At 37.6% G+C, this 23,667-nt stretch overlaps 3 protein-coding genes, 1 long non-coding RNA gene and 1 pseudogene across 5 annotated transcripts; 2 read left to right on the plus strand and 3 right to left on the minus strand.

Annotated features, from left to right (window-relative positions):
* Positions 1-628: 628 nt before the first annotated feature.
* On the plus strand, positions 629-14,021 carry LOC147539360 (1-phosphatidylinositol-3-phosphate 5-kinase FAB1B-like). Its single transcript, XM_086644806.1, has 12 exons — positions 629-1,047; positions 1,483-2,311; positions 3,618-4,313; positions 4,768-4,921; positions 5,449-5,793; positions 6,189-7,088; positions 7,182-7,513; positions 10,357-10,480; positions 10,570-10,734; positions 11,050-12,552; positions 12,748-13,014; positions 13,379-14,021. Exons 2-12 carry the CDS (start codon positions 1,695-1,697, stop codon positions 13,706-13,708), a joined length of 5,433 nt encoding a protein of 1,810 aa, XP_086500932.1. The 5' UTR covers positions 629-1,047; positions 1,483-1,694; the 3' UTR covers positions 13,709-14,021.
* Positions 8,486-9,599, plus strand: LOC147539361 (uncharacterized). The gene is made up of 2 exons (XR_015226425.1): positions 8,486-8,775; positions 8,860-9,599. It is a non-coding gene; the product is annotated as an uncharacterized LOC147539361 (long non-coding RNA).
* Positions 14,022-14,410: 389 nt separating the features above from the next.
* LOC147539362 (uncharacterized) lies at positions 14,411-15,508 on the minus strand. Its single transcript, XM_086644807.1, has 3 exons — positions 15,124-15,508; positions 14,769-14,893; positions 14,411-14,666 (listed from the first exon to the last, which is right to left on the minus strand). Exons 1-3 carry the CDS (start codon positions 15,436-15,438, stop codon positions 14,537-14,539), a joined length of 570 nt encoding a protein of 189 aa, XP_086500933.1. The 5' UTR covers positions 15,439-15,508; the 3' UTR covers positions 14,411-14,536.
* A 732-nt stretch (positions 15,509-16,240) lies between these two features.
* On the minus strand, positions 16,241-17,499 carry LOC147539363 (cytochrome P450 CYP82H23-like; annotated as a pseudogene).
* LOC147539364 (uncharacterized) lies at positions 17,420-21,140 on the minus strand. 2 transcript variants are annotated; one of them, XM_086644809.1, is made up of 9 exons: positions 20,342-21,140; positions 19,174-19,806; positions 18,931-19,017; positions 18,773-18,817; positions 18,573-18,668; positions 18,379-18,480; positions 18,055-18,141; positions 17,903-17,970; positions 17,420-17,809 (listed from the first exon to the last, which is right to left on the minus strand). In XM_086644809.1, exons 2-9 carry the CDS (start codon positions 19,738-19,740, stop codon positions 17,728-17,730), a joined length of 1,134 nt encoding a protein of 377 aa, XP_086500935.1. In that variant the 5' UTR covers positions 19,741-19,806; positions 20,342-21,140; the 3' UTR covers positions 17,420-17,727. The 2 variants fall into 2 exon arrangements, with proteins under 2 accessions (XP_086500935.1, XP_086500934.1); XM_086644808.1 differs by having other exon boundaries at positions 19,174-19,799; positions 20,342-20,631.
* Between the last annotated feature and the right edge of the window lie 2,527 nt (positions 21,141-23,667).

Here is a 23,667-nt window from a genome sequence, read left to right on the forward strand (position 1 = left end):
TAGATCATATGTTTTTGTTAATACAAACTCACATGTTTTTTTTTGTAACAAATGTATACAATATATTAAAATGAGCAAATGCGATAAATACTGGCTACCCACATAATAAATAGTTATTTCACAAAAAAGGGAGTGATCACATTTGCACATCTTATAAAGAAACAAGTGAATGGGAGATTACAAAGTTACCGCAAACTTAGTTAAAAACTCCAGTATTGTATATATAATTTTGGATACTGTATTTCAAACGACGGAATGTTCGTAACTATCTTTAACTGTTTTAATCACACTCCTAAAAATCAAACAAACTAACTTCTAAACCGTTATTTACATCGTTAATAACCAGAAGTTCAATAGATCCTAGATTCCATTTCTGCTATGAATCAAATCTCAAACTTCAGAAATTTCAGAATAAATACAATACTAAATGAGAAAATGATTGTTTTTCTCGTAACGTACGAAAAATCCAACTTTTAAAACATGTTTTCTTTTCATTGGTGAGTTGGACGATTATTTGACGTTCAAATGGACCGACGAACATTTTGTTGACTTATATATACGAAATATTTTGTATCTCCATGAAATATGGAATGGTCAAGATGGGTTTAAACTTAATTGATTTTTTTTTGTTGGAACAAACTTAATTGATGATATATGTGTTTTTTTAGAAGATTTGATGATATATATATATATGTAGTATAAGTGTTGGGGATTCTAGAGAGAAAAAAAAGTAGAGCACTTTTATGGGGGAAGAAAGAAAAAAGAAAAGATTCACGGAGTTAGAGATGGATCCGTTGACGAATTGAGAGAGGTGGTCGTCGTAGAGGATCCAAGTATTGATCAGTTTCACAATATGTTGCAGTAAAGAGAGAGGTTGTCTCTTTCTCTCTCCACAAATCTCTCTCTCTTTCTCTCTCTAGATTTCTCTTTCTCTCTCTAGATTTAAATTTGACAGTCATAAAATTGCTGGAAAAATAGAAAACAAAACAATCTCACAAACCAGCCTGAAACTGAAACACAAGGAAATAAACACACCCCACTCAATCAGTAAGTTCTCTCTCTCTCTCTCTCTCTCCCTCTTCAAAACTTTAGGTTTTTTTCTGGGTTCATTTTGGATTTGTTATACGGAGAGGAATGGTGGTTCAGACTTCAGAATTCGAGTTTTTATTGGGTTTTGATGGTAATTGGGGAAACCTAGATTATTTCGTGGAATGACAATAACTGTTGATTTATTTTATAATCCTTATTGTTGATTTTGACTTTTCAGAGATATCATGTCAATAAATACTAAGATTTTCTAATTTTTGTGGAAGATAGGGGATTTTTTTTTATTATTTTCTCCTGAAGTTATTGGATTGAGTTTGTGATTGAAGTTGAGGGGTTTGAATTAGACTTATTGTTTTTGTGTTCTTGTATTATGAAGAAATTGCTGTTTGTTTTTAGGATTTGAATTCAGGTAATTGAATTTGAATCTTGTTTCAGGCTACAAGAGTTTTATGTTGTTCTGGTATTGGATCTATCAAGTTTGTTGATATAGTAGGTTGAACTAGGGCTGCTAAATCCCATTCTCCTGAAGATTTGGGTTTTGAATAAATTGGAATTGATTTAGGGTTGCTATCTCAATTTGGAATCGAGATCTCGTTCGGTTCTGTGGCAGATGTACATTTCACAATGAGTTGTGGCAGGACCGGTAAATGGACTCCCCCTCCAAGAGCTTCTCCGAGGTGCTTGAAATAGTAAAGTCGTGGATTCCCCGCAAAGCGAAGCCAGCTGCTAATGTTTCGAGGGACTTCTGGATGCCTGATCACAGCTGTAGAGTATGCTATGAATGTGATGCTCAATTTTCAACTTTCAACCGCAGGCACCATTGTCGCCAGTGTGGACGAGTTTTCTGTGCAAGGTGTACTTCAAAATCAATTCCTCCTCCATCTGATGATCTAGAGACAGGAGACAGGGATGAGTCTGAGAGAATCCGAGTCTGTAATTATTGCTACAGGCAATGGGAACAAAAAGAGTCTGGTAAAAAGGAAGTCCAAGTTACAAATCCAGGTCTTAGTCCTTCACTGTCGGCAACAAGTTTGATCAGCACCAAGTCTAATGGCACTGGTAAGAGTAGCAACACTACTGGTTCTACGCCACTTTCAGGTGAAAATTATCAGCATGTATCTCATGGTTGTGGTATCAGCCCCGGAAGATCTCCAAAAGTGGAGCCGAATATAGATACTGAAGAACTAGAATATGGGAAGAGCATGGATAAGTTGGTAGACGTAGATGATCCGTATCCAAACAAATTTGGGTTTGGCATGAATAGGTATTCTAATGATTTTTTTGGATGAGTGTTCTATTGATTTTCTTGCTATTACTTTGTGTTAAATTCACGCCTATATTTTTCTCATAAAGATTTCATAGCGAAGAAAATTGCATGAAGGAAATTAGAATGTTTGTCAGATAAGACAAACATAAATGTAAGAACTAATAATGCTATTTTAATTCATATTTATATATCTGTTGAGACTTGAGAGTGCCTTAAATGTGAGTCAGGAGGATCTAACCCGGTTTGCGACCAGAGAGACCGTTTTTTCGAAATTTTGCCTGATTCACGTACTTGCTCTAGTCTTGTAAAGAGTTGTTATCAATGTAAGGGTGCATCCTATTTTCTTGGTTTTGGGGGGAGAGAGTTGGAGACGACTGAATGCTAGGGGTAGTTACAAATACTAAAACCCTTGTGGAATCTCTGTAATCCTGTTCTTCACCCACAATGAACACCATTGCGCCATTGTTCCTAGTGAAGTAGGTCTCACCAACCGAACCGCGTAAATCTCTTGTGTTTTATGTGATTGTTTACTTCTATTATTGCTTTTCGTAGTCTTCGTAATAACAATTTCGGTCAAGAGAAGTCTGCAAGAACATTTCATTAGATGAAGTTATTAGTTTCACCTACTAGATATGATAAGTTTTAAGGTTTTAAATTCCTGTTTTCTGCTCCATCCTATGACTGATGCGCCACGTTTTTGTATACGTGTGAAGCAACCGGGCACCCTAGTTAAAGTTCTAGGCACATGATATATCGCCAGTATGAAATAAAGTTTTTGGCTCTGAAGTAAATATGCATGCTAGTAAAATATATGATCGTTATTAAATTAGTATAAATTCCTATGTCATCGAAAGAGAAGTAAAATTATCTTTTTAATTTGTTATTTTGTTCCAACAAAATGGATGTGGCGCCCTACTCCATAATCCATACTAGTGTACCTCTTATGTTCATCTTGTGACTGCTGAGTATCTTCTTTTCGGTTTGGACAAGGTTAGTAATTGTAAAATCTAAATCTCCAGTTTGCTAATTATATGAATTTAACACATCTTAACTTTTGACTAAAAACATTTTATTTATTTTTTCGCCCATCGTGCAAAAAATCTAGAATACATCATATGGGGACAGTTGAATTCTCGATGTGTGCTTCAGTTTGTTGAGTTTATGCATACAATGACAATCAATGTCATTTTCCTACTGCCTACATATACTACTTATTATCATAAGCAAATGTGTGCCTATTTATTTTTGAGATGTCTATTAAGCATTACCATAGTTTGGTGCTTATTTACTACGTTATTTTCAGGAGTGACGATTACAATGATGATTATGATGTTTATCAATCAGATTTCACACACTTTCCACAGACTGAGGATTACTATAATTCAGTTGATTTTGACGAAATGGATTACCCGTATGTGTCCCATACTGAACATTCTGATGAAGGAATTACGAACAGAAGAGACTTGTCAAGCCCCCCAATATATGATAGCTTAGGTTTACAGGACTTGGAAGGGGACAAGAAACTTGACCAAGTACCAAACAGAGATGAAAAAGGTAACGAGGATGCCGAGCCTGTGGATTTTGAAAATAATGGGCTTCTCTGGATCCCTCCTGGTCCAGAAGATGAAGAGGATGATAGGGAAGCTGTTCTATTTGATGATGACGATGATGATGCCACAGGAGAGTGGAAATACTTGCGTTCTTCGAGCAGTTTTGGTGATGGAGAGTTCCGTAATAAGGACAGGTCAAGTGAAGAACACAAAAAGGTCATGAAGAATGTTGTAGATGGACATTTCAGGGCTTTAGTTGCTCAGCTGTTGCAGGTCGAAAACCTACCTGTTAGTGAGGAAGATGACAGGGAGAATTGGTTGGAGATAATTACATCTTTGTGTTGGGAGGCTGCCACAGTACTTAAGCCCGATACAAGCAAGGGTGGTGGAATGGACCCAGGTGGATACGTAAAGGTTAAGTGCCTAGCTTGCGGTCGCCGCAGTGACAGGTAATTTGTTCGTAGAATCATATTTTGTTTAACTAAATATAAAATCTAAATTTCTCATACTGATTCTTTACATGCTGTGCTTGATTTTTTTTTCTATTGCCACTTATAATGTTGTGGATCTTCGACCCTGCACAGATCTGAGTTCCTCGTGCTAATAAAAATATATTTTTATGCTAATAATCAACTGTGTGTATGGATCATTTCATTTGGTTCAGTTGCAACCAGCAATTCTTATAGTCGTGATATTTACATTTGTAGGAAATCCATGTCTAGATTATAGAATATTGGATATAAGATTGTACCTCCAGTATTATGTTGGTATATAAGCTCCTTTTGCTGGTTGTTTTACAAGTGATTTGTAAATAGAACTTCAATCTTAGATGCTTTTATTTTATTTTTCTGCTGAAGTCTTATGGTCTTACCTTCATTGATTATTTTTTTACTTGTTTTTCAGTATGGTAATTAAAGGTGTTGTTTGTAAGAAAAACGTGGCCCACCGGCGAATGACATCTAAAATAGAGAAACCGCGCTTCCTAATCCTAGGAGGAGCTCTCGAGTATCAGCGGGTTTCTAATTCCCTTTCAAGTATTGACACTCTGTTGCAGCAGGTTCTGATCGTTTAATTCCTATCTTTTTTGGGCCTCTTATAACTTAGTTCATATATTTTAAGGGTTGATATTTGGTAAGGATGTTCTGCTCACCATGACATCGTTCTAGTTGTCCTCTCTTAGCCTCTAAATCTATCAAAAAATCTGGTCTGCGAAGCAATGTTGACTAAGCAGTCCGTTTGGCAGACGCCATAAGGACCTCATGCACATGATCCAAGGGGTGATATTCCACCATTTAGATCATCATCATCGATTGCATTGTTCCTGCCCTCCTTGAACTTGCAACTCCTTTTCACTGTTTGAATTTTCATTATGTATTTGAGAAGTAATGATATGATTGTCCGGTGATGGCCTACATGGTCAATAGATTACCCTCATTGAGAGTAGCACTTGGACCATCTCCATGTGGGCTTGCTGAGGCTATGTAATATGATTTTTATTTGTGGGGTTTTTCATCACTAACTGAACACCATATTAAATATAAATTGGCTTATTCTTGTTCTGACGCATTTTCCTCTTTTGTGTAGGAAATGGATCATTTGAAGATGGCGGTAGCAAAGATAGATGCTCAACACCCCAATGTACTTTTGGTGGAAAAAACAGTTTCTCGGTTTGCTCAAGAGTATCTTCATAGGAAAGACATAGCACTTGTTCTTAATATTAAGAGGCCGCTTTTAGAGCGAATTGCCCGCTGCACAGGTGCCCAAATTGTTCCTTCAATTGATCATCTTTCGTCTCGAAAACTGGGTTACTGTGAAACGTTTCATGTGGAGAAGTTTCTTGAGGAGCATGGTAGTGCTGGACAGAGTGGCAAAAAATTGGTAAAGACACTGATGTTCTTTGAAGGCTGCCCAAAACCATTGGGCTGTACTGTAAGTCGACATTTCTCATTCTCAAGCTTAATCTACTGTGAGTTGAATTTAATGTCCCAATCATAAAGAGTTAAGTATCGAGGTTGCAGTTTGAAGCCTTGAATATCATTTTTGTAACCTTCTATAGAGTTAGTTGTTTAGTTGTATGAACACTAAAGTTGCAAATATCCAGATAAAACTCATTAGACTGGAATGTAGAGATAATCGGTTGGGATAATTGTTGTTTGAAGAGGTCCATCCAAGTATCCAGACATAAAACCAAGCAGCTGGCATTCCTAACTGATTTTAGTTGCACTATGTTTAAAATGTGATAGCATTAAGGTCTAGTTGTTTGTTCTTTTCTCTCTTATTATTTCTTCAGGGTGATGAATATGGTTCTTTATTGCATCATCCAGATTTTGTTGAAGGGCGCCAATGGGGATGAATTGAAGAAAGTGAAACATGTGGTCCATTATGGAGTGTTTGCAGCGTATCACTTGGCTCTGGAGACATCTTTTCTTGCTGATGAGGGGGCTTCTCTTCCAGAACTTCCTCTGAAGTCTCCAATAACAGTTGCACTGCCAGATAACCCATCTAACATAGGAAGGTCCATTTCTACAATACCTGGTTTTAATGTCCCGACAACTGTCAAGGTTCAGGAACCTGAATCCAATGGTCAGCCACAGAGACCGAACAAAATCCAAGTAGATGATTTGACTTCGCTAAGCCAGAACTCCAGCATTAGCAAATGGGATCAGACATGGTCACCTGCTTCGTCTAAAAGCTCTTGCTCTCAATATACAGGACCTACGCCGAGCTTCATGAAGTCAACTACTTCTTTCTCTCCTCCAGCACAGTTTGTCGATGGGCTCTATCCTTATTGTGCACACGGGGAGAAAAATAAAGTAGTTTCTGGCAAACCTTTCGAGGTCAAAACTTCTGTATTGAAGAACGGACAAGGCACTGCTGCGAATCATCTCTTTGCTGATAATATTGGGGTCCTTGAGGAGGCAGGTCAAGGTGGAGTTGTAATTAGCAACCCACTCAATAATAGCGATGAGGTGGTTGTGGGTGAACGGGATACTTCCGAGTTGGCGAGCTTACAGAAAGATGCCAGCCCCCAAGAGGAGGCAGGTTCTTCCAAGGAAGAGTTTCCTCAATGTACAACTGACCATCAAAGTATTTTGGTTTCATTAGCAACTCGCTGTGTTTGGAAGGGTACTGTGTGTGAGCGCGCCCATCTTTGTCGGATCAAATACTATGGAAGCTCTGACAAGCCCTTGGGACGGTTTTTAAGAGACCATTTATTTGACCAGGTAATTGTTCCTTAGTACATAAATGTGATATTCTTTCTTAAGTAGGTTCATATCCACAATTTTGAGACTGAGTAAGCTGATTTACTTTTTCAGAGTTTCTTATGCCATTTTTGTGAGATGCCATCAGAGGCACATATTCATTCTTATACTCATCGACAAGGTACTCTTACAATATCTGTTAAAAAGCTCCCGGAGTTTCCGTTACCAGGTGAACGAGATGGAAAAATCTGGATGTGGCATAGGTGTCTACGATGTCCACGCGTTAACGGCTTTCCTCCTGCAACTCAGAGAGTTGTCATGTCTGATGCTGCTTGGGGTTTATCGTTCGGGAAGTTCTTAGAGCTTAGCTTTTCAAACCATGCTGCTGCTAGCAGGGTAGCCAATTGTGGTCATTCCCTACACAGAGATTGTCTTCGGTTTTACGGGTATGTTCATGCTGACTTTTTTTTCCTTTCTGGTTAACATGCATTCCGATATGCAATTTATAAGATTTCTCACTAAAGGGAAATGTAGTACAAGTAGCTCACATGGAACTGCAAGGGCCTAAAGGGTTGAACTACTTAACTTCTAGAAGGGACATCTTATCAGTCAAATAATCTGATTAATCGATACCCATTCTTGTGGTAATATAAATATGAAGTGATCCCAATCTTTAAACACGAAAAAGACCTAGAAAAAGTATAAATACCAATAAAGGTGTAGAGCAATTTTTATAGTGTGTCAAACTGCTAGGCCTGGAGACATTGGGCATAGGATTACCCATGTGGTGCTGCGTCACGTATATGGAGTCTGTCTTTATATGAATAAGTGGTTGATGGGTCCATATTTCATTCGGGCAGGATAATCATGTAGCACATTGGGTGAACTTTAAAATAAAGACCAATAGCGATTATGAAAAGCAAGTAAAAGAGCAAGAAATTTAATACAGGAAGGTAAAAGTTGCAACGAGGTGATTATTCCAAGATGGAAGTAAAGAAAAACAACCTCTCCTTTATCTAGGGCTTGCCTGCACCATAAAGAGGGAATTTCTATTGTGCCCAAACTTAGAGTTTCCTAGTTAAGCTAGATCACCTTTGTTAAGAAACTTGAACTTTTTAGTATTCTAATCAAATGCAAACAACTAAGTATCTTGGTTGTCCTAAATAGACTAAAATAATTGGTGCCCATTGGCCGCCACTTAGGGGAACGAACAAAATTTTCTGGAGTACAAACTTTTGGGTGGAAAAAACACTTGGGTAATGCTACAATCACAAAAAAAATTGACGGAGGAATTTGCCGAAATGACGTGGCGAGGAGTGTTTGAATATTTGACTAAATCTGGGCCGTTAATACGTGAATGGCACAGATTAAATTTCCAAAAACCCTTACCTCATCCACACTTCTTTCTTCCCCACTTCGGCCGTTTTAGAGAGAGAGAGAGAGAGTGTTTGAATTAACTAATCTCAATAATTTCAGTTTTGGAAGTGAAGAAGATAAGGCTTGACACCAATTGGTTCCTTGAGCTGAAATGTTCACACCATCTAACCAAAGTTTTCTCAATTCTACTAAATTACTAGTAAGGATTCTAAGATCTGGATTAATAAGCATCAATGAATTAGTACCAGGAGAAAAGCTAGAGAGATCAAGAGTAACCAACCTTGTTAGAAATCGGAATTTGCCCAGAGAAGCCTGAATTTGACAAACTAAGGTAAATCAAACTTCTTAACTGTCTAAACCGAGATGGAATTGAAGAAGAATTGATAGTAATAAAAGCTAAATTCAATCTTTGTAGGTACTGAAGTTTGAATAGACTACTTGAATTATCAAGTCCATTAGAAATGAATTCAGTACTAAGATCCAAGATGATAATATGACCAGCTACATCACAATCGACACCATCCCAGAAGAACAACAATCTTTGTTTAGAATGAACGAAAGTGGGAAGGCCTTTTATACGCTCTCTCTCTAAACGGCCGAACTGCGGAAGAAAGAAGTGTGGATGACGTAAGGGTTTTTGGAAATTTAATCTGGGCCGTTCATGTATTAACGGCCCAGATCTAGTAAGAAATTCGAACACTCGTCACGTCATTTTGGCAAATTCCTCCGTCAAAAAATTCCGTGATTCTAGCATTACCCAAAAAACTTTGTTCCCTTTTGTCTCCTTAAACCCCCTCCCACCACCCTTCTTCTCTACGCCGGCAAATGCCACTGCCGGTGACCCTTAAAAAAGTTCCAGACCTCTCTCTCGCTCTCTCTTTACCTCGGTCGACGACAGAGAGTTGCCGTCAATTGGGGTTCTTCCCCTCCGGGAAAGAGGAAGCCCGACGAAGAGGAACATCCAAAACCCTTCGCCCTTTGTCAGGTTTTTTCCTGGCAAAGGGGAAGAACCCAGCCGACGGCAACTCTCTTCAGTCGACTGGGTAAAGTTCAGAGGGAGAGAGAGGGAGGAGAAAGAGCGAGATTGAGCAAAGACGGAGAAAGAGAGAGGAGAGAAATGGTGGTTGTGGTTGGAGGTGGTGGTCGAGGTGAGAGGAGGAAGAAGAAAAATCTGAAAAGAAAATTTGAAGGGTTGCCGGCGCTGGAAGTCTGCCGGCGTGAGGTGGTGGGCTGGGGAAACAAAAAAACTTCCACCCCAAAATTTTGAAATTCCCGGAAGATTTTGTTGTTTCCTCAAAACATTGACCATGTCCATTATGGGACGCATTCTGCCCATTGGCTACATCAGATAACTGATGCTTATAATCTGCTATGTGACATGATATTGGGGCTCTTATGAATATGAGTAAATGGCAGGGTGTTTGTTCTCACCATCGAGACATTTTCACCAAAATAAACAAATGATTAACAAATAAAACTCTTTGATGATATTGATTACAATATCAGATATTGAGTCAGTGTTACATGTAAATGGGTGACCCACAATTAGTTCGACAACCTACATTTGAGGAACCTAGAAATATTTGAATAGGGGCCTATATGGAGACAGTCATTAGTCAGGGACTCAGGAATCTATCTTGATCTCTTCGGTATACAAGATTACTAGTGCTGAGAGAATGCGAATACATTAAACGTTATAATTATGCAGGACAGGTCCCTTGATAGCTGATCCCAATCAATAGGTTCAGGGTACGTAACGAGAATAATAATGCGTCTATATTCCAGACAGAAATCCTTTCCACGTGATCATGTGGTCCTGACTCTTGATATATGTTGTATGAATTATCTGAATTTAGGTAACGAGCGCCATTTGTGTTTTCCTTCCAGTAACTTTATTTTCTAACATCTGAAGGTTTGGGAGAATGGTTGCTTGCTTTCGCTATGCATCAATTAATATTCATTCAGTTTACCTTCCACCAGCAAAACTTGAGTTTAACTACAATTGTCAGGAGTGGATACAAAAAGAAGCGAATCAGGTTTGATATCACCACTCGGGTCCCAAAAGCTTTTTCGTTGGATATACTTTGCTTGCGTGTTAAGTTAGCCATTATTTCACATGTATCAGGTGGTCAACTGGGCAGAACAACTGCTCAGTGAAGTACTAAATGTGCTCCGGGAAATTGCAGACAAGAGAATAGGATCAAGCAACGATGGCGCAAAATCTGCTGAATCAAAGGGCCTTATTGCAGAATTGGAGGGGATGCTACAAAAAGAGAAGGTAGAATTTGAGGTGAGATTGTTCCATTTAAGGCTCTTAAGCTAACTTTATATGGCAGAAATTTTCTATGTCCCCGTCAATATAATTGTATCTGACCCTTTTATACAGAAACAAAAACTTTCTTATCTTACTTGACTGTATTTCTATTAAAAAGGTGCAAAAGACTGAATCTCACCATAAAACCTGACCTTTTGGTTCGAAGTGATTTTTTGTTTTGTCGAGTACATGTCTTTCATTTTCTATTTACTTTCTTGGGAACTGGGATTTAAAACATTTTACTGTTTTTCACCTGGGTTGACTGTATGTACATCACTGTTGTTACCGTAGGAACTTCTTCGTGAAGTGCTAAATGGGGAGGCAAAGAAGGGACAACCCATCATTGACATTCTTGAGATTAACCGGTTACGAAGACAGTTAATCTTCAATTCCTACGTCTGGGAACAGCGCCTAGCATATGCAGCTACTGTAGATAACAATATTATTCAGGAGAAGTTGAGTAGCTCTGAACCAAAATTTCCAGATAAACCACCCCTCATTTCCATGGAGAAGCCTACTGAGACGAGATCACTTAATATGGAGGCGAAGTCATCCGAGAATTGTAGCGAAGGAGAAAAACCTATTGAGTCTGAGCAAGAAAGACAGGTTCATCAGGATTCAAATCAAAGTAGGGAGGGGCAATCAAACCTCTATACCAGCATCAGTCTTGGTAATCACTCTGACCCTCTGGAAACTGGGATGGTTGTACACAGGTGCCTTTCAGAAGGGCAGTTTCCTAGTGCAGAAACTTTGTCTGACACTCTTGATGCTGCTTGGACTGGTAAAAATCAGCCAGGCAACATAATTACAAAAAATGATGGTTCTTTGGCTCATGATTCTGTTTCACAAGATTCGTCTGTCATGGTTCAAGCTGTAACATGCGCAGAGTTGGAAGGTCATTCAGGAGAGGATATAGAGGCATCTGAAGTATCTCAATCTCGTATGTCCGCGAAATCCGTGAAGGTCGATAACATGGAGCACTCCACAACCTGGATAAGGATGCCTTTTCTGGACTTATCCCATTCGGATAACAAACATTCATTGGGCACTACTCTGAAGCTCAATAACATTGGTGAGGGTTGTCCTCTATATCTCTCATCACTTCGTGAGTTGGAACGTCTAGATGGAGCAAGGTTCTTTCTACCCATTGGCGTTGATGACACTGTTGTGCCGGTTTATGATGATGAACCTACAAGTATAATATCGTATGCATTAGTGTCTTCAGATTATCATGCTCAGATATCTGGTGATAGGGGGGTACCAAAAGATGCTGGGGGTTCTTCTGTTTCTTTGTCATCTTATGACTCGGTGGATTTTCACATGTCTAACTCGTTCGATGAGCCAGCTTCTGATTCTCTTAGAACTCTTGGGCCTATGGATGAAAGCATCCTATCAATGTCTGCTTCCCGAAGCTCCCTAGGTCTGGATCCTACGTTATACTCAAAGTCTTTGCATGCAACTCTTTCTTTCACAGATGATGGCCCACTTGGGAAGGTGAAGTATACTGTCACTTGTTACTATACAAAGAGGTTTGAGGCCTTGAGGAGGATGTGTTGCCCATCGAGGCGAGATTTTATAAGATCTCTTAGTCGCTGTAAGAAATGGGGAGCACAGGGGGGTAAGAGCAATGTCTTCTTTGCAAAATCACTTGATGATCGGTTTATCATCAAACAGGTTACCAAGACAGAACTGGATTCTTTTTTAAAGTTTGCTCCGGAGTATTTTAAGTATCTATCTGAATCGATCGACACCAAAAGCCCGACATGCCTGGCAAAAATTTTGGGGATCTATCAGGTACAGTATTTTACACAACTTTGACCTGGAAACCCTTTTTTTTTTAATTAGTGGAAACTCATCCAAGTTGAAAGAAGCTTAATGGGGAAGGTTTCCAAATAATATCTACACCTATCTGAGCGAACATAATCTTGATTAAAATTTATTCTAGTCCTATTAAGAACTTCTTTTTCTTCTTTTTGTCCATCATGGCAGGTTACAACAAAGCACCATAAAGGAGGTAAGGAATCAAAGATGGATGTTCTGGTTATGGAGAATCTTCTGTTTGGCCGAAATGTTGCAAAGCTTTATGACCTCAAGGGATCTTCTCGATCTCGGTATAATCCAGATTCAAGTGGGAGCAATAAGGTTTTGCTTGATCAAAACCTAATTGAAGCAATGCCGACTTCTCCCATTTTTGTGGGAAATAAAGCAAAAAGGTTGCTGGAGAGAGCTGTCTGGAATGATACTTCGTTTCTCGCTGTAAGTTTAACAACTACGTTCCTTTTAGATTTTCGTCGACTCAATTACATGAAATATAAGTGATATAAAGCCTTAGTATAAATGGTGCCTACCCATTGATCAAACCCTAGCACATGGAGCATGAAAACCACGAGATCATACACAACTCATTGAGTCTGCTTAGATCTCTTATAGTCTGATTATATGTCGAATTTGTTCCTTGAGTGCAAAACGACTTATCATGCTTGTGGTGGTCAACCCAAGGCTCTTAATCTATCTTTGTTTTAGTGCATAGACCAGGTGCCGTATCTGGGTTAAACAAACGACAAGATACCTTGATTTGTTAATTTTTCTTAATATCTTACTCAGCTTTGGTATTCTACAGTCAATCGATGTAATGGATTACTCTTTGCTGGTTGGGGTGGATAACGAAAGACAGGAGCTTGTTGTAGGAATCATTGATTTCATGAGGCAATATACTTGGGATAAACATCTAGAGACATGGGTAAAAGCTTCAGGCATCCTAGGTGGTCCGAGGAACTCGACTCCAACAGTAATCTCACCCATGCAATACAAAAAGCGATTCAGAAAAGCCATGACCGAATATTTCTTTATGGTCCCAGATCAATGGTCATCTCCTCAAACCATCATCCCAAGTGGATCTCAGTCCGATCTCTGTGAAGAAAACGCTCAAGTTGCTTCTTCTCTCGAGTGATGCTTCAAATCAATCTACCCCCCATGTAAAAATCAAGATGTAAGTTGGAAAAGCTATCCCCTTCTTTACATGTTCCATTATTTTGTTTTTTCGAATTTTTATAAATAGAAATTCCTATGATCGTCTCGATTTGGTTTTTTTGTTAAATTATATCAATTATTTGTTAGAAGATGCAGAACAAGGGCTGTTCTAGAATAGATAGATGAAATTTTCATCACAGGGTTAGAGTTTTAGATTAGCCTGTCTCTTTGCAACTTCTTCGTTCATGTATCAATTACAATAAAAGTACAATAACAATATAGTTTACCTGTAATTTGTCCATTATATTTTGATATCTTACATTTTTGTGAATCCATTTTGATTTACCGATACTTGAATATATTTTATTGTTCTGAATCTGATTCTCTTCCGCCGATTTATTATGAAAGTAGTAGCTTCTCTGAAGCATTTACAATGTATAAATTTGTCTATGTTTTTTTTCTCGTTGTATAAATATGATTTGTCTGGTTCGTCTAAATTTGAAACTGAAAGCAGACATTCAGACGAGTCAAACTAAAATTAACATTCCTGAATCTGGCTCAAGTCGACTTGGACTTCAAGTTAGATATAAGATCTGACTAAAGAAAAGGACTGTAATTCACAATCTAGGGTATGATGTTCTATGGCAGAGAGAAAACAGGTTGTTTTGCAGGAACAGTAGGATAAAAATGAAGCATGATCTTTCTATTTCAGCTCAGGATTACAGAGAAGTAAACCTAATTCTTTATTACTTTACAATTACGATTGAAGTGGAACAATCATAAGATAGAAACCTAAACTAGATCTTGATTATTTTCTAAACCCATTAGAATCAATATTCTCCATTACAGCAATACTTTCTTCATCAGCATGACTCAATATACTATCTTCCACAATTCGAAACAAGTTTCTTTGAAGAATTTCGACGATCCCAAGTTCTCTGTTCTCATTCAAGTTTTCACAACAAATAAGAACATCTCCCTGTTAGTAAGAGTACAATGATTTGTATGACTATGAACTTTCTATTGAGATTAAAACTTACTTGTGATTAAAATCTTTTCTTGAATCATTTTGGTAATATCGAGGACCCTCGTCGAATCCTTCACAGATAATCTCACCATTTTCATCTTCATAACATACTATTCCTCTTGATTCATCCTCGAAAACCTGTCAAAAGTAAATAGAAAAGATGACTTGGAGACTGCAAAATATTCCACCTTAAGAGAGAAAGATGAAAAGGACCATATCAGCGAGTGAAATAGAACACAAAACCATAAGCTTCGAACAATAGGAGACCAAGGTTCGACCGCGGCCGACTCATAGGCAGTGGCTTGGTTAACAAAACCCACACGGATTGAACTAAATTTTCTCTAAAGGAATCTGATTAAAGACCTAACCTTGTTATCTATTGAGGATCTAATTTGAAGTTTAGTTGCTTTATTGGTTTTTTGAAGTTGACTCTTTTGGATCATAAAGAACTTATTCATTGGCTTTTTGATTGAATAGCATCCTTGAACTAGAATATGAGGGAATGAGCATCTGATAGCCATGATTTCTACGAAAATCCCAAGAAGAAGAAGAAGGATGTGGGTTGAGAAGAATTTAAGGTTTTCTAATGGAGAATTAAGAAAAACAAAATGGGTATTAGTTGAATCATAGTCATGGAATTTGATGTGTAGTTTTAGGGTATAATATAGGTATGTAGGTCCCATATTAGCTTATCTTGCAACTATCTTTTGTTGTGTTGTAACCTTGGGATTTGATGTTGTTTTGTTGTTGCCCACGACTTCATTTTCACTTAGTGGTTAGGTAGACCACTGCACATTATTATTCTTATAATGCTCACATTAATGTGTTATCTGATAATGTTGGTCTCTCCTTTAGACAATCCAATAATATTTTGTTATATATACATGTTATATCCACGACTATTATAAACTATTCTGATGGGAATTGAATCGACGTGCAAATCATCCAAAGAATCGTTGTCACTTGATGTTTATAAATTCAAAAATGATTTTTTTGTTTATTTTCTGCATTTATTCACAAGCTTTATTAACTTAAACTATAAAGAGAATGAAATAGAAAAACGCATGTCAAACTTTTTTGTTTGTCTTTTCATACGCAATAGTGCATACCTAGCCCTCATAGAAATAAGTGCAAGAGCGTGGTTAATGGGACGATCTAAATGATTGTAACCCATCGTTCCTCTATATTTTTCTTAAAAGTTGTAGCCGATTAAAGGGTCAATCCGAACGAAAATGTAGGGGGTTTGGATTCCTTTTCATATAATTGACTTGCTGTTTGGACTCTATTTTTCCACTGTTGCACTTTGGACTCCCTTCTACAAAAGAAATGTTAAATATAACAGTTTCAAAAACCTAATCCAACCTATAATTGACCTTACGACCTTTTCAGTTTCATGAACTTCAATAATTGAGCAAGCATATAAGATGCTTACCACAAAATCACCATCAGATGTTAAATTCATTCTCATCATTCTTAAGAAAAGAGTTAAACCCTTTTTTGGGACTGATTCAGATGATCATAACCAGCAAGCGAACAAGTCCAAGAGAAAACCACACCCTTTTGAAGCATTTCACCGCACAACTTATGAGCAGAGACTAAATCTCTAACACCCTTCCCATAGACAGCAAAAAGACCATTACAAACATAAGTATTGCAATCAAGACCAGATTTAAAGATATGAGTATGAATTTGTTGTACATTTCTAGCATCAATAGATATAAAACATGACTTCAAAGGAAAAAGAAGGTGAAGTCATTTGGAAAAAAGTGATTGAAACTTTAAGGTATCGAAGTTTAAGAAAGGACTCTGATTATGGCATTGAATGGAATATATTAGGAATATGAAGATGACGTTTTTTTGTCCATCCAAATCAAACCAGCTTAGGAACCGAAGAGTGTCCGAAGCAGTTGATAGTTTGAAGAACTCATTTGTTACCTTATAGAGTTTTCGACCTTCATTTTCTTCCCCATCATCATGAGTAGAATCACCATACTTACAAACTCTCTTTCCTATATCAATACAATGTTCAAGGTCAAATACCCAAATAATTGCCCCATTTCCAACTTAACTGAATCCTTTCTAGGTTGGGTTTCTTCCCAAATTCGGTACAATCCTTTGATGAAAATGTCAATCTCAGTGTACGGGGTATGCTCAAGCAACTCAAGGCGAGGCAAGAGTAATTAGAGGGTAGATATTTTACGAATCTCACGCCAATATGGCCCGTAAAAGGCGAAGCCAAACATAGCATAGTCATGTCATGTAAGTGCCAGCAGCACTAGATGGACGACTAGCTAGGAACTTGTCATTAGAGGTGAAGCATTCCTTTGCCATTTCCCAACTACTTACAAGTACAGTTGGGTATACCCCGAAGCCCGACCATGAAGATAGGTCCAAACTAGTCAGCCATATCTCCAAAAACTCTAAACAGAGGCTGAGATCCTACTAGTTTAGGAAGATGACCGACTATAGGCCATGCACCAGTAGCCTCGGGCAGACGTCTCACTTGGTTAGCCTTATAACACCTTAATGAGAGCTTTATTAGATAAAAAAGTAAGGATACCAAAGCTAATATGGGGAGGGGAGGGGGATCTGCAAGAGATCATAAATGAGTAAAGGTGCCGATTGTCAAGGTTTGATGATTACGGGAAAAAGAACATGGAAACATTGAATGGAATCATTTCATGATTCTTTATATATTCATTCCTCATTTCAAAATAAAACAAAAGACACATCCATGACAACATTCTTTTTGGACCTTCACGTCCAGTGCAAAAGAAATACCTCCGAAATTCAGCAAATATCCGATGAGATGATCTCAAAACAGATCAGACTTCCAAAACATTGCGTGACTACAAAGCAATCTGATAAACAAAAATACCTGCTGGTTTACTTGAAAATTGCAGAATCCAACCACTCTTGTTTATTCACTTCTGAAGTGCAGTCTTCCTAAAAGAGAATCTCATAGAATAAGACTACAGCAACAACTCGGCAATCTGTATCGCATTAAGAGCAGCTCCTTTGCGTATTTGATCACCACAAACAAAAATGTCCAACCTGTTTACCCAGTTTTCATTTTTTAAGAATCAAACTGGTATATTAAGTGAATGACATATATGTAGATTGGCTTGAAGGATTTATCTATCTTACCCATGATTGCCATCTTGTGATAGATCTCGGCGAATTCTACCAACTGCAACATCATCTTTGTTTGATACCTAGAAGCCAAGATAAATCTCTTTCAAGAAACCAGAGACCAGAACATGAGTGAGAAAGGAGAGTTGAGCGTGTTTGAGAAGTACCTCAAGTGGTGTAGGGAAGCGATTAGAAGATCGATCGTCAATAACAACTACTCCGGCAGCTTTCTTGAGAATATCCCGTGCAGTGTCCTGAACAGTTAACAATTTTAAGACGATTAAAAAGATAAAATCTACTCATAAACCATAAGAAAGAAAACTCTACCCTACTCTGTTCCATTTAATACACATTATTGGAAGGTATTCGAGATTTGAAGGCATCTTTTGGCTCTATCCAGTATCCACAAGACTAAGGTCTTCCTCAAATTAGAGTTTTGTTTCATGAGATTGTTGTTTTAATGAAGATCATTTCATTTGCAAAGGTTATACCTCATCAACGGGCGTCTCAAATTGAAGATTCACACTTTCGGCATGTGCACGCATCACAGGAACTCGTATACACGTGGCGGTCACCTTGACATTGTTGTCGTTCTGCGATTAAGAAAATGGTAATATGTTTTACACTATACTTAAATAACGAGTAAATCCAAATGATGAGTATAAGATTCAATTTCATCACCTACCCAGATTTTTCTGGTCTCCTTCACCAACTTCATTTCCTCTTCATTGTACCCATTTGAGAGAATAGGTGCATTGTGGGAAAACAAATTAAAAGCATACTGCACACAAGTATTCGGGAAAAGAAAAGGGGAAAAATATCAATGTGACTGCAGGAATATAAACCAAAATATTGAGTCTAAGTATGTGATATGAATAGACGAACCTGTTGATTGAAAATCTTACAAGTTGGTTCTTTTCCGTCCAGAACCTAATGTTGAATAAAGAGTAGATTATTTAGTTAAGAACCGATAAAAATGAGCATATCAAAAGGATATGACAATCACATTCAGATAAAGATATTGAGATAGTAATCAAAAGAACCTCACGAGTTTGCAGTTCAAGCTCTTCCATTGCAGCAGCACCAGCACCACTCGCTGCTTGATATGTGCTAACTACCATTCGTACCACCTACTAGATGCGAGAATAAACATTCAGCCAAAGAACTGGGTAATTTTTTACCGATGTAAAACTTACCCACATATTTAGATTCTTATATATTAATACATACGAATGACGTGAAGTTAAAGACTACAATATATCATGCACAAAAGCTCAAATTCATACCTTGGCGTGGCGATGAAGAGGTGTGGCTGCCATTAAACAGATAATAGTAGAACAGTTTGGATTAGCAATGAGAGCTCCTTTTCCCGATCGAAGTTTAATATGGGACATGGCATCTGGATTAACTTCTGGGATAACGAGGGGGACACTTTCATCCATTCTAAATGCGGAGCTATTATCAATAACAATCGAACCAGAGTTCACAGCAGCAGGTCCGAATTCCTTGCTTATAGATCCTCCAGCACTGAAAAGTGCAATATCTATACCATCAAAGCTATCGTGCTTTAATTCCTCAATGACATAATCCTTGTCCTCAAAAGTAAGATGTTTCCCTGCTGATCGTTTACTAGCAAGCATACGGATACTTCGGTAAGGAAAATCACGATCAGAAAGAACACTTAAAAATTCTTGACCCACAGCACCAGTAACACCCACAACAGCTATTGATGGTCCATCTTCCTTAAAAGCCATTCTTACTGATAAGTTACTCCTTCGTCTAATATTTGTCGAATTTGGAGCAAATTTTGTAGCTCCAATGAAAGGATTGTGATGGTTAATGAGAGCCCTCATTTTTCCTGATTGTCAAAAGTTTACTCTCTAAAAAATATCACCTCCAAGAGCTGAAAAATCTGCTTTCTAACAACCCAAAAATAAAATTTAGTACCATGACCAATTAGAATAGATTTCAAAATGAAAAAAGAAAATTCAAGCAGAAACAAAAGGATAACAAGTCCCCACATTCTCTATCTAGTCTCTTGTCAAATGCAAAAGCAACCCTAGTTCTAGTTTTGATTGCAGAATCTTATAAAGTATTAAGAAAAAGAAATGAGGGACCTTTTCCTCCAAAAAGAAAGAAATGGTCCAAATTTTATAAGGAACAGCTTTGGGATCTAGTTTTTCATTATTCTGTGACTTTTATAAGGAAGATTGGGATGGAACAGAGTAAGATGGAAATGAAAACAAAGAAGAATCATGCAATCAAAAAGGGAAGAGATAACCCACCATTACTAACTTTATCTACTGAAATTCACAATTTCTGTTTTAAATAACTCAAAATTCTTGATTTCAGAAGTTAGTATGAATCGAAACCAGAAGTCAGTATTGAACCAGAAGTTAGTATGCAACTATGAATCCACAGAAGAGAATGTTAGACTTAGAGTATTAGACAAACCTTTGAACTTCAAGAAATGATAGGGACTAGGTAGGTGGTCGAATCGGCGACTCGGAGGCCGGAGGCGCAGTCGTGATTCGTGAAGAACGAAAGATAAGAAAGAAAGTTAGGGTTAGAGTTGTAAACAAATTTAGGGTAAAAAATTCTTTTTTGAAAGTTGACTTCATTAAAACGGCTAAAGTTGATACAATGAAGTTAAGGACCAAACATACAATCACAACAAAGTAAGGGATTGAAAGCAGAAATCAAAATACATCAAGTATTGAAGGCTGAGGCAGCCACGTTGTGACCTAACGTGTCGTCCTCTCTCCGGATGTGGTGTAATCTCCAATCCTGAAAGAGTTCCAGTTGTCGAAGCATCTCTTGGACCGTCGATCTAATGCGCCATGGTATTCGATCGCCACCGTCCAAAACCGCTGAAATCACTAGGATTGAGTAGCCTTCTGTAAATACCTTTGAATAACCTAGGGCAACCAATTTCTCACAAGCAAACAACAAAGCTCTGCCCTCACTGTTAAGAGGAGATCTAGGGTTTATTTTGTTTCCTTCTTGAAAACGATTTTTCCTTTCTTTGGGGGGGTTTCTTATTGCCATTCCAACTGATGCCTCCTGCTGGTTGTAAGCACCATCAAAACTCACTAGAACCATATCTTCTAGGGGTGGAGTCCATAGAGTTGCAACTCCATCGCTTGAATCTTGAGTTACAACTGGATTAGAGGATATCTTCTGTGCTTTAAGGATAATACTTCCAATATGCAACTGAGAATGGTTGAAATGAGTGTTGTTTCTTGCGCTCCAGAAAAACCAAAGCAATTAAATAAAGAATTTAACCAGATTTTGATTATTCTTTCTCTGTGTTATAAGCTTCTTTATTAACTATTCTGGATCTGCTTCACTTTGACAATGATAAACTCCCTGAGCCTGCATCCAAAAGTGTTTGAATATAATGCACTCACTGAATAGATGCTTCGTTGTTTCTGCTTCCTGGTTGCATAAGGCGCATGTGGTCAAGAGTTGTCTATTACCCTTTGCTATATTGGTTAAGACAGGTAAGTCATTATTTAGAAGTTTCCAAATAAATAATAGTACATTCGGTTCTGATATAATTCATGCTCCAGAATTTTGACCAAGGGAACTCTGGTGAAACCCTAGGGGTTTCTATGTGATGGAGAAAACTCTTTGAAGTGAGATTTTGTACTAAAATCACCATTGATTGTGGGTAGCCACATAGGTCGATCTAGGATGATATATCTAGAAAAAAGAATTTGAAGAATAACATTGATTGTTTCATAGTTGAAGTATTGACTTAAAATTTCCATTTTCCAGCAACTTCTATTATGGTCGATTAATTCTGAAACCCATACCATGTTTGTAGGCAACTGAATGATGCATTGAGGTTTAAATCCATGAAGATCAGGAATCCATGGGTCTCCTATAATGTTCAGAGTTAAACCTTCACCTACTTGCCAGTAGCATTGATGTTGCATGATGGGCTTCACCTCTATGATGGCATTCCACAATGGTGTTGCTTTACTACTCTGTCTCGTTCCAGAATGAACTCGATTTGTAGTGCTAATGATTTTAGTCCAGGTAGTATTAGGATGTTTCTGGTGGGATTCAATTAGGGCAAAAATTGAAAAGAGATGGGAGAGGTAAGTCTTAGGTCTGAGGGGTATTTATAAAGTTAGGTTTAAGATCCAATAGATATCCTATAGAAATGCATGAAAACCCAAAAATCTAGGCCCTAATAGAAAAAAAAACCAGTAAAAAAATAATACAAAAAACAAATCATTTCAACACTTTTCAATAGATTATCTTGTTAACAAGACAATCATATTTTTCATTATTTCATTTTTACCCTTATATGTTATATATGTTGTTAACAAGACAATCATATTTTCCATTATTCCATGTTTACCCTTATATGTTGACAACATATAAATAAATATGTTATTATAAATTGTTGACAACATGTATATAAATATGTTGTTATAAATTGTTGACGACATTGTTAATTGTGTTGTTATAAATTGTTGACAACATGTGTAATAATGTCCTGACTTGTTATAAAATGTTGACAACATATAGAGTTGCCCTGATTTGTTATAAAATATTGACAACATATATAATGCATTAGCCAATATATTATTTGTCCGTTAATTGGTTTGTCAAATACAAAGGATAATTTGCATAACATTTTAATTTTTGCAAAAGACGAATAAAAAAATACTTTAGTTTAAATGTATTAGTCGAAAGCAAAACAAAAAATGCGGAATCTTCACAAGACAAATCGAAAAATGCTTTAGCCAAAATGTTAGTGTCAGTTTGTGTTTGTTAAATGCAAAAGACAAAATGTGTTTAGTCTAAACCCTAAACCCTAATTTCTTATTATCCTCCAAATTTTGGGTTTTATAATTATCCTCTCCTTAGGAAATCTAATGGTTCATATCCTCTGAAAAATGTGGGCGGGTAATTCGTTTGGTTTTATCGGGCTGATCCATCGGTCGTATGGGCCGGTCATTCGGTCGGTCTATTTTAAAAGGACAATCAGCCGACATAAAATTTTGACCGAGGACGGCCCACCTAGTCCTTTGGGTCGGTCGGGTTTTGATCGTTTTGACCATCGGGTGCCTGCGGCCCTTTTTTTTCTCAGACGAACGGATCGGGTAGCGATCTTCCGAGTCTTTTTCCCACCCCTAACAGGTCAGCAAAACAGTTTTCAGAACATCTTTCTCTTCTTGATAGAAGTGTAAAAGTATGTTTCTGACTGTACCACGAGAAAATGACTTACAGGAAGGATGAAAGCATTCGTTAATCGTATATTCAAGCATTTTATCTCAATAGTTTGGAATGACATCTCTCTCATAGTGAAATATCGAATCAGTCCATCTCTAACACGAGATTGGTTGTATCCAAACTAGTTATAGAGCCACACTGAGTTTGAGATAAATTTGTTTGCGTCAAATCCACTTTATGATGAAAAACACACTTTTCATTATGCCTTTTAATGTGACTAGTCCCATTCTTTGAGTTGGGGTCCTTCACAACCCCACAAAGTTTACACTTACAAACTTCTTCATCTTTTTCGGGTCGTCAGGACGCAACATATCAATAAAATCCCACATTACCCAAGCATTAGATGTTATTTTGTTGCTCTCTTTGGGTTTTGATTGATCTACATCTGTTGCAATGGTACTAGCAGGAGTAGAAGCAGACACACTCTGGTTTGCATTTGTTGTAGAATCATTACCAAGTCCCGGTTCTACTGAAACAGGATCGGTACATGGAATATGAGTTAATGTAGTTGTTGAATCCATTGAAGATAC

The sequence above is a fragment of the Eschscholzia californica genome, unplaced genomic scaffold (assembly GCF_041429995.1).
Source record: "Eschscholzia californica isolate CP2 unplaced genomic scaffold, dmEscCali1.0.p SCAF_5, whole genome shotgun sequence".
In the NCBI taxonomy this organism is placed as follows: Eukaryota; Viridiplantae; Streptophyta; class Magnoliopsida; order Ranunculales; family Papaveraceae; genus Eschscholzia; species Eschscholzia californica.